This window comes from Nipponia nippon, unplaced genomic scaffold (assembly GCF_047370975.1).
Source record: "Nipponia nippon isolate SJK-2023a ecotype South Korea unplaced genomic scaffold, ASM4737097v1 scaffold_4, whole genome shotgun sequence".
Lineage (NCBI taxonomy): Eukaryota > Metazoa > Chordata > Aves > Pelecaniformes > Threskiornithidae > Nipponia > Nipponia nippon.
In genome coordinates, this window is record NW_028262358.1 from 100,758,949 (window position 1) to 100,772,526 (window position 13,578).

General features: G+C 39.4%; 1 protein-coding gene across 1 annotated transcript in view; it reads right to left on the bottom strand.

The window, feature by feature from the left end:
* Positions 1-13,578, bottom strand: part of AGPAT5 (1-acylglycerol-3-phosphate O-acyltransferase 5) — a 61,255-nt gene that overhangs the window by 12,342 nt on the left and 35,335 nt on the right. The window contains exon 6 of the mRNA XM_087775070.1: positions 6,852-7,013. Within this exon, the coding sequence (XP_087631196.1) occupies positions 6,852-7,013 (162 nt within the window). The remainder of the gene's footprint in view (positions 1-6,851; positions 7,014-13,578) is intronic.

The following is a 13,578-nucleotide window of genomic DNA, read 5'->3' on the forward strand; positions in this document are numbered from 1 at the left end:
AGCATCAAGAAGGACACTGAGAACAGGGCAAAGTGAGTCATCACTTTGCAGATATATAAAAAGATTGTGAATCCGCATTTTAAATACCGTGTGCAGTTCTGGACTCTGTAGCTCAAGGAGGATGTAGTGGACTCTGAGAAGGCCACAGAAAAGGCCAACTGCATTACAAACAAGGGGAGATTAAAAAGGCTGAATTGTCAGTTTGGAGAAGGGAAGCATATGACAGCTTAAATAAATAAAAAAAAAATCCTGAAGATGGCAGGTAAGAACTATAGCTCAACAAATCCTGCAAATTCAAGGGTAAATAATCACATATCTGTTCCTTCCTAAAGATGCCCAGATCTAAAGAATCTTTTAAAATTATTATTAGAAAATGGTACATAGTTTTCTATACTGGTATGAGCACTGGAGAGCAGCAGAGTGTCATTGTAAGCTGTCTTGCTGAAAGAAGATGGTATTTGATGAAGACCCATAGTACTTGCACATTGTAGTTCACTGAAACAATCTTCAAGTGGCTTTAATCTGTTATTCTAACAGATGCATTCTGGCCTTTGTACTGCTCTATAACAATTTGTGAATATTGTATGTTGGCCAAGTTAGCAGGAGGTTTCCTACAAAAGCATAACAGTTTTGATCAATAGGCTGCCAGCAACAGAACCTGGATCAGGTTAGGTCAGTCTGTGGCTTACACCTAAAGAGTCTCCCACTGCTGGTGACTGAAAAGGAGCAAATTTATGAAAAGGAGCAAATTTAGGAGATACCTGTGTCTTCCTTGGAACATTTTTCAAGTTTCCGAAGTGGAAAAAAAAGTTGAACTATGCAATTAAAAAAAAAGGCAAGAAAAGATACAAGGATTGGACCAGTTCAAAACAATGCTCTCTCCAGCAAATAAACAGGATCTGTTAGGAACTATGCCAGTACTGCTAGTATTGATGTTTTTGCCTTTCCTTCAGACAGTCTGTTTTGATAAACAGAGAACAGTACCACAAACAGAGTAGAAGAAAAGGACTGTGATGCACAAAACAAGCAAAAATAAACACAGGCTCTCAGGCAGCAACATATTTCTGGCCAAACCTGACAGTGTGAAGAAATTAAAGTTGTTTTTGTTATCCTCAGGGTTTAGATACACTTTTGCATAAAAGATCAGGAGTTCCTCGAGCTGTTGTACATAAATGCTGCCTGGGGAGCTGAATGCTGCTTCTCACACGTGCATGAGGCCCAGGGTGCAGGGTAATTTTATGAATCTCCAGTGTAAATACTTTCAAAATCCTCTTTGTGTAGCAAAGGTTTTCTGATGACCGTGTGCTTTCTGATCACAAATTCCCGAAGGGAAGCTACAGATACCTACCTTCAGTAGGAGCTGCTTGAGCATAACTGAGATACACAAGGTCCTAGTTTACAATCAGAGAAACACACAACTCTGGGCTCGAAGGGATGCTGAAGGGGGTTTATTACTCCCATTGAGGGGGTGGTTTTAGCACAGAGACACAGCACCCACAGGTGATTTTAATTTGGGAAAAGGAAAAATCATTTACACTTGCCTTATTCTTACACTTCTCCTTAGGCATCCACGTTCGGTTGTTGGTGGAGACAAGAAACCAGGCTACGGGGACTCCAAACAGAGTCATCTTTACGTCCTTGTTTTGAGATAGGTAGAGAAACAGGGGTGCTACTCATGCTCAGACTGACCTTCATATTCTCCGATTTCTGGAGTCCTACGAAGAACTACAGCAAGGCTTGCATACATTCCCATAAACTGATGCTGCTCTTCAGTGAAACGTCATTATTTTTGAGTAGAAGTACAATATTTAATTGTCACAGTATGAAAATGCTTTGCGTTTACCCAGACCGTCCTTATCTGCAGAATATTGATGCATACATCCACATCTGTGTTCAAAGTGCCATTTCAAATAAGTCATCCACAAATTAACAGATAGGCTTTCATGTTACTTAAACTACTTTTAATAGGAAATTACAGGGGTTCTAAAATGAGAGATCTAGTCCTATGAAGGACAAGTGAAAACGCATTCAGTTTAAAACTGAATGATAGTTTACTTACTGTGTGGCACCTGGAGAAACCATGTTATTAAAAAAGTTGTATTTTAATATTTTACACAAAATAAAACCAGGATTTTCCTTTCAAGGAAAAATGTATTATAGAGTATCACAGAACTATGCTGCTAACTAGTGGTGTTGTCAAAAGTCCTCCAAATATTTCAATGGAAAATGGTACATTTTGAAACATGAAAGGTAATTACTTAAATTTTGCTTGCACAGATGCAGAATGACAAGTTCTTGATGTGAGATTGACTATACATGTTAAAAAGCCATCCCACACTTGATGCAAATTTCACGAATGCTGATGTCCAGCCTCAGTTCTAATCTACATTCTTTCTTTGGTTGCTCTAAAATAACTGCCATTTACTTTTCAATATTCTTTCATGCAATAAGAACATGACAGCTAGCAGAGATCTGAACACATTATTAGTCATTTCATCACTATAAATCTTACTTTGGACTGTTTTACATTCCTGTTACTGTTTATCAGTTTTATTAATTTAGTTTTTTAATTCTTTCAACATATCTATAACCACATGCTTGTTATAATTCTTCGGACCTTGAGAGACAATGGATGTGATCAAATTTGGGCCACAGTCCAGACAAAGACTGGTTTCTATTGCTCCAGTTTCTTTTCTGCTGTCCTGCACTTCACCGTCTAACTGGGTCCTAACAGAAGTGCAAGCATTTGGAAAAGTGTAATTTCCCCTGGGGAAGTTAGGCCAGTCTGACCTCCTCAAATTATACCAAAGTGATGTACAGATTTTCAGAAATGCATACATACACATGCTTTCAAAGTGTTTGTTCTGGAATTGATATACAGCAGAGTCAATAATTCTCAGGAATTCCTCTGACTTCTTTAAGACAGAGTCTACATGTACTTGCTATTTTTATTCAGTGTTTATCATTGTCACATGCTGCTATTTCACACACTCTTTCATCTACAACGGCCAGATAAATACCATCTGGTTATGTTAAAGCCTTCAGGCAGAATAATAAAGATGTGGATGTGTACATAATGGGCTTTCAGGTGCAAGAATGACAACAGTTCCCATGTCCCACGAGACTTGCCCCTTAACACCAAGCAAAGCTGGATGTGAACACTTAGGACATTCATTCAGAAGGGGGAAAACTAGGTTCTTAGTTTTTCTTCCCAAACTTATTTCTACTTTTTACTTAATGACAGTGTAGTAAAACAGTATCAACAAATCCAGCACAAGAGCTTCTCCCCTCCTTTTCCCTTTTAAATAGTTCTTCCAGAATTCAGTACCTGAGATGCACTTCAGCTGTGCCTCAGTGCCCATATGATTATTTGCATCTTATTCCAAGGACCACAAACAGATACTGTCTAGCAATGTGGTCCTCCCTAAGCAGGACCATCACGTTCTGCCATTAATGATCTGTACAAGCCATCTTCAGTAGTGAGAGGGGAGAAATCTGTCAGAAATCGCTATTCTTTGGAAAGGCTGCCACATGCAGGACAAGCTTCCACTGGAAACGTACCAAGATCCAAACTTGTTCGAATGAAAAGAAATGAATAACGAATAAATGGTAGGGAAAAAATTGCATCCATTGGTCACAACTGGATGTGAAGCTATAGTGGAAAGCAACATCCCTGTCTAAAGCTAATCTAATCTTATTCCCTGTCTAAGACTAATCAAATTTGATGTCTTCTAAAACAAACAACGTGCAGCTGGAAAGTGCCAACAAAACATTAAAATGCATAAATAGTGACAAAAAGTTCAATACATTTGAAAGGACATACTATAATCATTCGCCTGCTCTAAACAGATACCATGTTATCAGGTGTGCCTGGCATTTGCTGTTCTTCCCAAAGCACTAATGCAGAAAGGATGGTGAATGTCTGTTTTCCAGTTGCTAGTATACTATGTTTTATTTTAATCCTGTTGAGCAAGTCAACATTATGATATTTAAGCTTGCTGGACTAAAAAAAAATTCCAGTTTTGCTCAGAAAGGCTACTTACTTTAAAAGCTCCATATTACAAAACTTAAAATGCAATTCATTTTTTCTTCAGAATTTTTTTCCGATTTACAGTTTACTAACACAATTTCCCAGATAAAGCGTGGTAGTACTACTCACTAAAACGTTCCTTGTAACCTGCTCTGTTTACTACTGGAGACAGCAGCCCAGAGCTGACCATATCCCTGGGTAAGTATGGTTTTTTCCAGAAGTGGCACAGGCTCTTCTGAGGAACTGAGATTTATAGAACTGAAAGTAAAATGCATTTCAAGAAACACATTATATCTGTGTGGAATTCAGATTTCATTCACATGGGAAATGTCATACTATGGGAAATACAGTCCTCAAGTAAAGTTGTGTTTATCACAAGTTTGTTTTCCATGCAATAAATTTCAATCAGAGTTGCTAGATTGAAAAAGACATGTCAACCTTATCTTTTAAAAATTACCAGGATTGCACTGCCATTTTATTCCGATGAGAATGAAAAACAAAATTCTTATTCAGCACTGACACAAATACGAAACGTTCATATAAAATGCACACACGAAAATGACATTTTATAACTCATTTAGTACTGTGGAAGAGCAGTAATTCTAAAAAAATCTCAAATGCATAACAACGGGTAATTCAATTCTTGTTGTATTCCTGAACAGACCGATTGTTGGACTTCTGCATAATAAATGGTAAAATGATCTTGACCTCTTAGAACAGAAATTGTTTTTCTTCCACTTTGTGTCTGGAGGGCCTAAAAGAATGACAACTATGTTCCACACTGTAATTTATAAAGTGTGCTTAATCTACATAATTTATATTATATGGAATACATGTGACTGCCACAATAGCGTGGAATGCCCTGGATGGATATTTCATTTATCTACTCTGTAATGGGTAACAACTGGGTGGCTGCACTTCGTTCTCTGCTACTGCCTTTATCTTTATCCCAGGCCGAGAGAGCAATTACCCAGCCCTAACAGTAAGGGTGGCTGAAAGATACGCCTGGACTGCCTGCTGTGGAGTCTCCAAGAGGCTGGATGTGGAGTAGCCAGCCCAAACCATCTGCCACTTGACACCAGACACAAGAAACAGCCAACAGGGAAATTCAGTTTGTTGGTTCCCTTTCCATAATTGTATCATGCTTCATGCAAACTGAAAGGTTCAATAGGTGAAGAGGTCTTACAAGGAATTTGAACATTTGCCATCTTATCATTAGGTAATGACATTTTAATAGTTTAATTAACCATCAGACGGTGAGAAGTCCAGCATGAGAATGGCTGAAGCTGCCTAATAATTAAGTCACGAAACAAGATATGCTGCAGGGAAGGGGAAACAATCCTGTTTGTTTTGAAGGGGGTCTTGAAAAGGGTTGGGTGACAGGACAAGAGGGAGGCCTCCCCAGTCTTCAAAGGAGTCTGTAAGAGGGTCATAAGGTATTTAAAAGGAAACATTAAAAACCTTAAATAATAAGATCTGTAAAATCAAGTTCGAAAGAAAATCATAAATAAGAACTGTTAAATCATAAAAAGCACTTTTGATATTTAGCCATAAAAAATGCCTATTACAAACAAAACGTACATAAAATAAAAGCATCCTAAGACCTCACAGTACAACACAAGTGTTGAGTTAATACACAGTGTTAACAGTTTTGTTGCTCACCTATCCAGAAGAATTTTAAACAGGGTGAAAATGTAAAAATAGACAATTCCAGAACTTCGAAGCAACTAACACCTGGAAGGAGTTCATGTGAACTTTACACCACCTCAAGGAGTTACATCTGCTAATGAAGTGACATGGAAACAGCCGCGCTACGAACTATTTTTAGCAGCAGAAGGAACGAGTCCCAGTGACACTGGGTCAGCCGAGGAGTGGAGAGCTAGCTAAGAAGTTCTCTGCAGGTCCCTCAGCCAACACTGATCCCTTGCCCAAAAATCTGAACAGCTCTGTGGAACTACTGTGGCTTTTTTTTCCACTTGGTATCAGTACTGCAAAAGACTCAAAAGTACCACTTTGAGCCAACTAGCAACCGTTGTGCACAGATATGGCTGAGTAACACATCAACTACAACTGGAAAGAAGGATAACGTCTGGTTCTCCAGTGACAGTGCCGGTAAATGAATGAATTAAAAAAAAAAAATAATCAATCCACCACCAAGCACAATCAAAAACCAGCAGACCCTGAAGCTCTCTGTTTTCCCCAACAGAAGCCCCAGAACTTATTTTCTGGTTAGATTACTCGAGGAACATTCAAATAATTTACCCCATTCTCTTCAGGTGCTGTAGGTAGTTTAAAATACTACAGCAAGTGAAGTCCACTTGCATAAAATGCTGTTAAGTGTTTGTAAGGTTACTAAATATGTGTAGCAATTTGAAAAATTGCCAGTAAAATACTATTACTACACATTTTCCCTTTAAAATACACGCATTTCAGTAATTAGATCACATGTACACATATGTACCACAGCAGAGGGAAAGAGAGAATTTATGATGATGCCAAATCCCAGTGCTAGAAGAAACATGAAGGTAAATGGCACCTGCTGCCTATGGCCCCAAGTTAATTTTAACTCTGAAGAGCACTTGTATGCAGAATTTCACTACAGAAATATTCTCTGCGTGGAACAGGGAAGGGAAGGAGAGGGCAGGAATGTCACAGGTAACTATTGTAAAGCCTAGGCACTGATGAACGATGCCCCACTAAGGTACGGTAAGATGGCTGAAGCACTGTGGAGATTATCTTCAGAGCATTACGAAGCACCTGAAGTTGGTTCTGTATATTAACAAGCATATGGCTGTCGGATGTCTAATATACATCAACTCACCTGTCATAGATGGTGCCAGTTTTCTTTGCCCTTTGTGGTCCACAGTACCTTCATAAGCTACAGTCACATCATACACTGCATCCAGATAGTCTTTCATTGTGTCAATGGCTACATGAGTTGCCTTCACGCGTGGCGTTAGCACGTGCTTTAATATAGCAAGTCCTAGAGTGGAAAAAAAAAATAATTACAGTGTTTGAAAGTAAACTGGACTACGTTCACAAAAGGAATGCCAAGGAAGTTCAGCACCCCCACTCAAATTCACAAAAGGTTTATTTTTAATCTCAATTTTCAGTTGAGAGTGTGAGCATGCACCCATGCAAACTGCATGTGCTCTACTGAGCCCATGCAGAAGCTGAAACAGAAATCCTAAAGGATATTAATGACAAAAAGGCTGCTCAACAAAAAAGTCCTTTTTACAGCTCTTGCTCTAGAATTAGTGATGGTTTTAATGTGGCCCATAAGCAACGTAACAGCACTTGTCTTTACTGTTTATATTTGTCCACCTGAGGTAAAAAAAGAGCAAATTAACTGAGAAATACTAAATGCATAGGACACTGCCTCCTGAAATTCTGTATCAGAAACAGATTTCGTAGGTGAGGCATAAGCCCAGATAATTTTAAGCACGCCTAATGCTCATCTGGCATTTTACTTCCAAAGGACAAACCAATTTTGTCAACATACCGAGTCCTAATACTGCGTGATGGTAACAAAAAAGTGATTGTCTTAAACTACACATGCTTAAACAGGATGCTACATTTCTCCAAAGCTACCATGCTATCAGAAATTTCAATATGTTTTCCTATTTTCTACTACAGATTCTAGCATTCCCTGCTTTTGCTTGCTTCTCCTAATGGCACATTCTGGGATGTTAGATATGGTTACTCTGAGGGTCCTCACTTTGAAGAAGGATGGGGGAAAGCAGTTAGACTCAAGACAGCTTCAGCCCACTGCAATGACTTGCTGCTATGGAAAATGGGACATTTCACTTTATCCTTGCAGTTTTTTCCCTTACTGCTCTTTTCTGCATGCTTGTTCCTGCTGCCAACCTTGTATTGCTCTGGCATCCTCCCCCACCCCCCCAGCTGATTCAACTCACCATCGCAGCAGAAAACTAAGCAGGGAAGGGGAAAACATAGCACCAAGAACCAACAGCAAGGAGGAAACCTCTGTTTCCCTGCCAACAACCTATTACAATTGACTTGGCTACTAACAAATCCATAGTCACAGAAATCAACTGTTGTCCTTAACCATCCAGCCAAGACACAGAGATTGGCATGTCAAGGACACAAGAACGTCAGGTTTAACAGCACTCCGCAAGTCTTAACAACAGTATTTCATATCCATGTTTGCTTCAGCTGACCACTTCCACTTAGTGCACACTTAAGAATATACAAATACACGGGGCTCGAAAGTATAAACTTTACTTCCAGAATTTTAATATATAATGACTTTCAAAAGGAGAACAAACAAAAAAACCCCAAACCTTTTCATGATCTGAACACAGCTCTTCCAGACTTACTTGAAAGTGCTTCTAAGAAAAAAAATCATATTATGCAAAAATTTTCACTGTTTTGCTATAAGATGTGTATTTTTCTCAAAGAGAAGTATCAGAATAAAACTGCAATTATTCCTTTCTAGCCTCATTCTTCATTGGCTTACTCTTTGGTCTGTTTTTAAGGAACCATCCATTAGTGCTACTGGGTCCTGACAGATGAAGCAGAAGTTTTCCTAAACCAAAGTATAGTGGTATTGCTTTTGATATCGCTCTGCTTGCAAAATCAATTCAAAAGATATTATATTACGTCCTGATTTTGTACTGAACCTCCCTCCCTCGTTGGGCAAAGCATACTTTGATTTAAAATTATGAAAATATCTACTGAACACTGTAAGATAATGCTAGTTTCTAAACTGCTCTAACATTCTTACAGTTGAAAATTTCAGTATAAATAATTATCTGGATTTCTTAGTATTTGCTAAGAATCTCCTTGGCTGAACACAGAGATAAAAGGTTATTTACCAGCACTCCTTCTGAAGTCATTGTTCTAAGCTTTACCGGCAACAGCGATAACTGTCTATGCAAAATGTTATATGGATCATGTAAATATTTTGAAGCATAACACGTTGGTAGTGTTTTCTTAGCTTGTGAACTGTTACATCAAACAGCTAGTTATGTTATGTTTCCAAATGTTTACTCTGTAAATGAAGCACTGAATATTCTAGTGTTGTGTCAGCAACGATATTAGTGTGGACATTCCACTCAGCACAACTCTTGTTGATCCAAATTCCCAAACATATTCTAAAAACACTGCCATTCCTTTCCTGCCCAACTCATCTTCCCCTTAACCAAACTATTACTGTGGGGAAGAAAAAGGCAAAACAGGCCTCAGTGAGAACTGAATCCTCTAGACAAATTAATTTAGGTATGTAAGACTATTTGGTGCTGAGTTTTTTGAATCCATGGCCAGTTTTGGTGATGAAGATGGTCAGTGACAGTCTGTGAAGTGCAACTGTAGAATAAGCCCCTCATACTCCACGTGCTACCAGTGAACTCTTGAAAATTTAAGTAAAAAATGAGTATGCATCTTATTAAAATCAATAAACAAAGTCCATAATCCATTATTCAGAAACACTCCAGTGCATGACAAACATGCAGCAACAACAGTTCAGCACATCCTTTTAAAGAATCTGTTTTATAAAAAACATTAACCACACATCCTTGCAATTACTTGATGATCTTTGCTAAAATCAACATAACAGAATTTAAACACAAGTAGTTACAGTATAGTTACCTTGGCAAGCTGCCTGCATCCAATTCACAAAACACACTGTGCTTAAACTGTTTTTAATGTTGTGCAATACTAAGTTAGGACTCTCTGTCAAAGTATTTGAGGTCATGAGATTTTATTTTAAATGCCAAAGAAAACAAACTAGATATCTAATATGTAATACTCTACCTTAAAATGCTGTAGCTTTGCTCTTCTATGTTAGCTAACTTTTAAATTATAAACAGACACAAAAAAATATGAAAACAATGTGAAAATCTGAAGAAATACGGTGGGCAATGGTACTTCAAATACCACCCATTTACTATAGTAAGATGCAGAATTACTTCAGAAAGCCTGCAGGAAAACTGAACGAAATAAAGTAAGGTTTTAGTTTGGGAAGTACAAAGGCCCAAAACATTAACATCTACCAGCCTGGCAAGCTGGTAAAAACAGATGAGGAGAAGGCTGAGGTACTCAACAACTTTTTTGCCTCAGTCTTCACTGGCAACCTCTCTCCCCACACCTCCCAAGTCAATGGACCATTAGACAGGGATCAGGGGGGCAAAGTTCCTCCCACTGTAAGTGAAGATCAGGTTCATGACCACCTAAGGAACCTGAACATACATAAGTCTATGGGTCCTGATGAGATGCATCCCAGAGTCCTGAGGGAACTGGCTGATGTGTAGTTACCAAGCCACTCTCCATGATATTCAAAAAGTCATAGCAGTCAGGTGAAGTCCCTGGGGACTGGAAAAAGGGAAACATTGTACCCATTTTTAAAAAGGGTAAAAAGCAGGACCCTGGGAACTACTGACCTGTCAGCCTCACCTCTGTGCCTGGGAAGATCATGGAACAGATCCTCCTAGAAGCTGTGCTAAGGCACAGGGAGGACAGGGAGGTGATTCGTGACAGCCAGCACAACTTCATCAAGGGCAAGTCCTGCCTGACCAAACTATGATGGAGTGACTGCATCAGTGGACAAGGGAAGAGCTATGGATGTCTGGACTTCCGTAAGTCCATCTATCTGGACTTCTGTAAGGCCTTTGACACAGTCCCCCACAACATCCTTCTCTCTAAATTGGAAGGATATGGATTTGATGGGTGGACTGTTCAGTGGATAGCAAACTGGCAGGATGGTCGCATCCAGAGGGTAGTGGTCAATGGCTCGATGTCCAGATGGAGATCGGTGAAAAGTGACAAGTCGGTGACAAGTCCCTCAGGGGTCCGTACTGGGGCCAGTGCTGTTCAATATCTTCATCAATGACAGACAGTGGGATCAAGTGCACCCTCAGCAAGTTTGCAGACGACACCAAGCTGAGTGGTGCAGTTGACACGCCTGAGGGATGGGATGCCGTCCAGAGGGACCTGGACAAGCTGGAAAAATGGGCCTGTGTGAACCTCATGAGGTTCAACAAGGACAAGTGCAAGGTCCTGCACCTGGGTCAGGGCAATCCCCGGTATCAATACAGGCTGGGGGATGAAGGGATTGAGAGCAGCCCTGAGGAGAAGGACTTGGGGGTTCTGGTGGATGAAAAGCTGGACGTGAGCCAGCAATGTGCTCTCGCAGCCCAGAAAGCCAACCGTATGCTGGGCCGCATCAAAAGAAGCATGGCCAGCAGGTCGAGGGAGGAGATTCTGCCCCTCTACTCTGCTCTGGCGAGACCCCACCTGCAGTGCTGTGTCCAGCTCTGGAGCCCTCAGCACAGGAAGGACATGGACCTGTTGGAGAGGGTCCAGAGGAGGGCCACAAAAATGATCAGAGGGATGGAGCACCTCTCCTATGAGGAAAGGCTGAAAGAGCTGGGGTTGTTCAGCCTGGAGAAGAGAAGGCTGCAGGGAGACCTTATTGCAGCCTTTCAGTACTTAAAGGGGGCCTACAAGAAAGATGGGGATAGTCTTTTTAGCAAGGCCTGCTGCGACAGGACAAGGGGTAATGGTTTTAAACTAAAGGAGGGTAGATTTAGACTAAACACAAGGAAAAAATTTTTCATGATGAGGGTGGTGAAATACTGGAACAGGTTGCCCAGAGGGGTGGTAGATGCCCCATCCTTGGAAACATTCCAGGTCAGGCTGGATGGGGCTCTGAGCAACCTGATCTAGTTGAAGATGTCCCTGCCCATTGCAGGGGGGTTGGACTAGATAACCTTTAAAGGTCCCTTCCATCCCAAAGCATTCTATGATTCTATAGAACTGAATTTTTCATCTAAACAGAAAAGAACGAAAACCACCGAACAAAACGTCATTTATCTAATCTCTCAGGGTGACGTTACACATATAATAGCTGAGTACAACTCAGTGGAGAAGATCTCTCTTCCTCTTCTCTTCACCCAGGCCAAAAACTCAGAGCTGTTCAGTGCAGGCAGGCCATCTACATTTTCATACCTGTACTCCATTAGTCGTAGTTGTACTCCTGACATGTGCACACACCACATTTTTAAATTAAAACAATAAAAAACACCTCTAAATTAAGAATACCCTCTGCATATTACACTTGCATTACCACATTTCATCAACAAAAGTTACATGCTCACTGAAAGTGGATGTTAGAATCAGTTTGAGGCTTTTTTTCCCCTATAAAACATGTTACTTGACAGTAATACAAAAACTGAAAGCAGGGTGAAAAACAAGTAATTGATTTCAATACCAATTAGATCTTTCTTTCCTTATTTTCCCTTTTTTGTGTGTATGTGTGTGCAGTAGTGGTATCAGACTGAAAGCTTTGCAGTTACCTGGGCTGTTCGAAGTACTCGCCCAACACCGAGTTCCCACCAGTGATTCTGGAATGCCCCCAGTGATCAAAGCGTTACTTATTGAAACCAGAATCCAGAGTTAGACTTATAAAATGACATATGGTGGGAGAGCTCATCCATTTGTATGCTAGTATTCCACTGACTTACATAAATAGGACTCAGCTGATGATAGTATTAAAAAATTGCATGCTTTGTAAAAAGTGTTTTCTGTTACCATGAACTGAAGTACAAGAAATGCAAGTAATCCCCTCAAGAAGAATATGTAGTGGCTTCTTGCTTTCCTAAACTTAATTTCCTAAGACTTTTAATAACAGAAATCCTTTATTCATCCTAATGGTACGTCTCTCAAATGCTACTCAAGGTATCCCCCCCCTCCTTTTTAAAAATTATATTCTCCTTTCCACATCTTACTGTGCACTTCTACATCAAGCTTGCTTACATGAAAGTATGTGGAAAAAAACATCACCAAAAGTGATTTTCTTTAGAGACAGTTCCAAATAACAGTTGTGGATATTAAATACTTCAGATTGCTTTAAAATACAATCTAAACCCAATGCCAAGATCTAGAAGGGAAACATTTTTGATTAGCTCAGTTGAAATACCTCTTTTCTACATGACTTGTAAAAGCAATTTTGAGATAAGCGTATCCCACACGTACAAACATCTTAGCAGAAAGCATGACACTAGTGAAGATAAACTTAGCACTAAAAACGATTTACATTTGCAACTTTTCTGCATAAAAACAAGGAAGATAATAAATGAATAACTGAAATGTTTGCTTGATTAAATGACCTTTGTTAGAAGTCAAACATTAATACAAAATTCCATAAATGCCTTTCACCAGGGAAGATTGTTTTGTCTTCATTCAGCAAAAGCAAGCCAAATTAAATTTAACAAGCTTCTTACCCCTTTCTCTTTGACTTTTCAGAGTTAGTAACTTTTCACAATTAGGAGTAGGAGGGCTTTGGATTATTCCTATTTATTTTCAAATTTTTAAAATGCCATTTCTTAACATTTGGATAAAATTCATACTCTACTAAACCTAAGAAATTTGTGGTTGTCTGGAACATTATAGAGGTCTAGCTACTAGAAGATGATCAGAAATCTACACATATATATATTTTGGGAAGATATAAATGGAACAAATTTTATACCAGAAGCTGGTACAAAAAATAATAATCATGTATTTTGTGGGTTTTATGGAAATTTTGT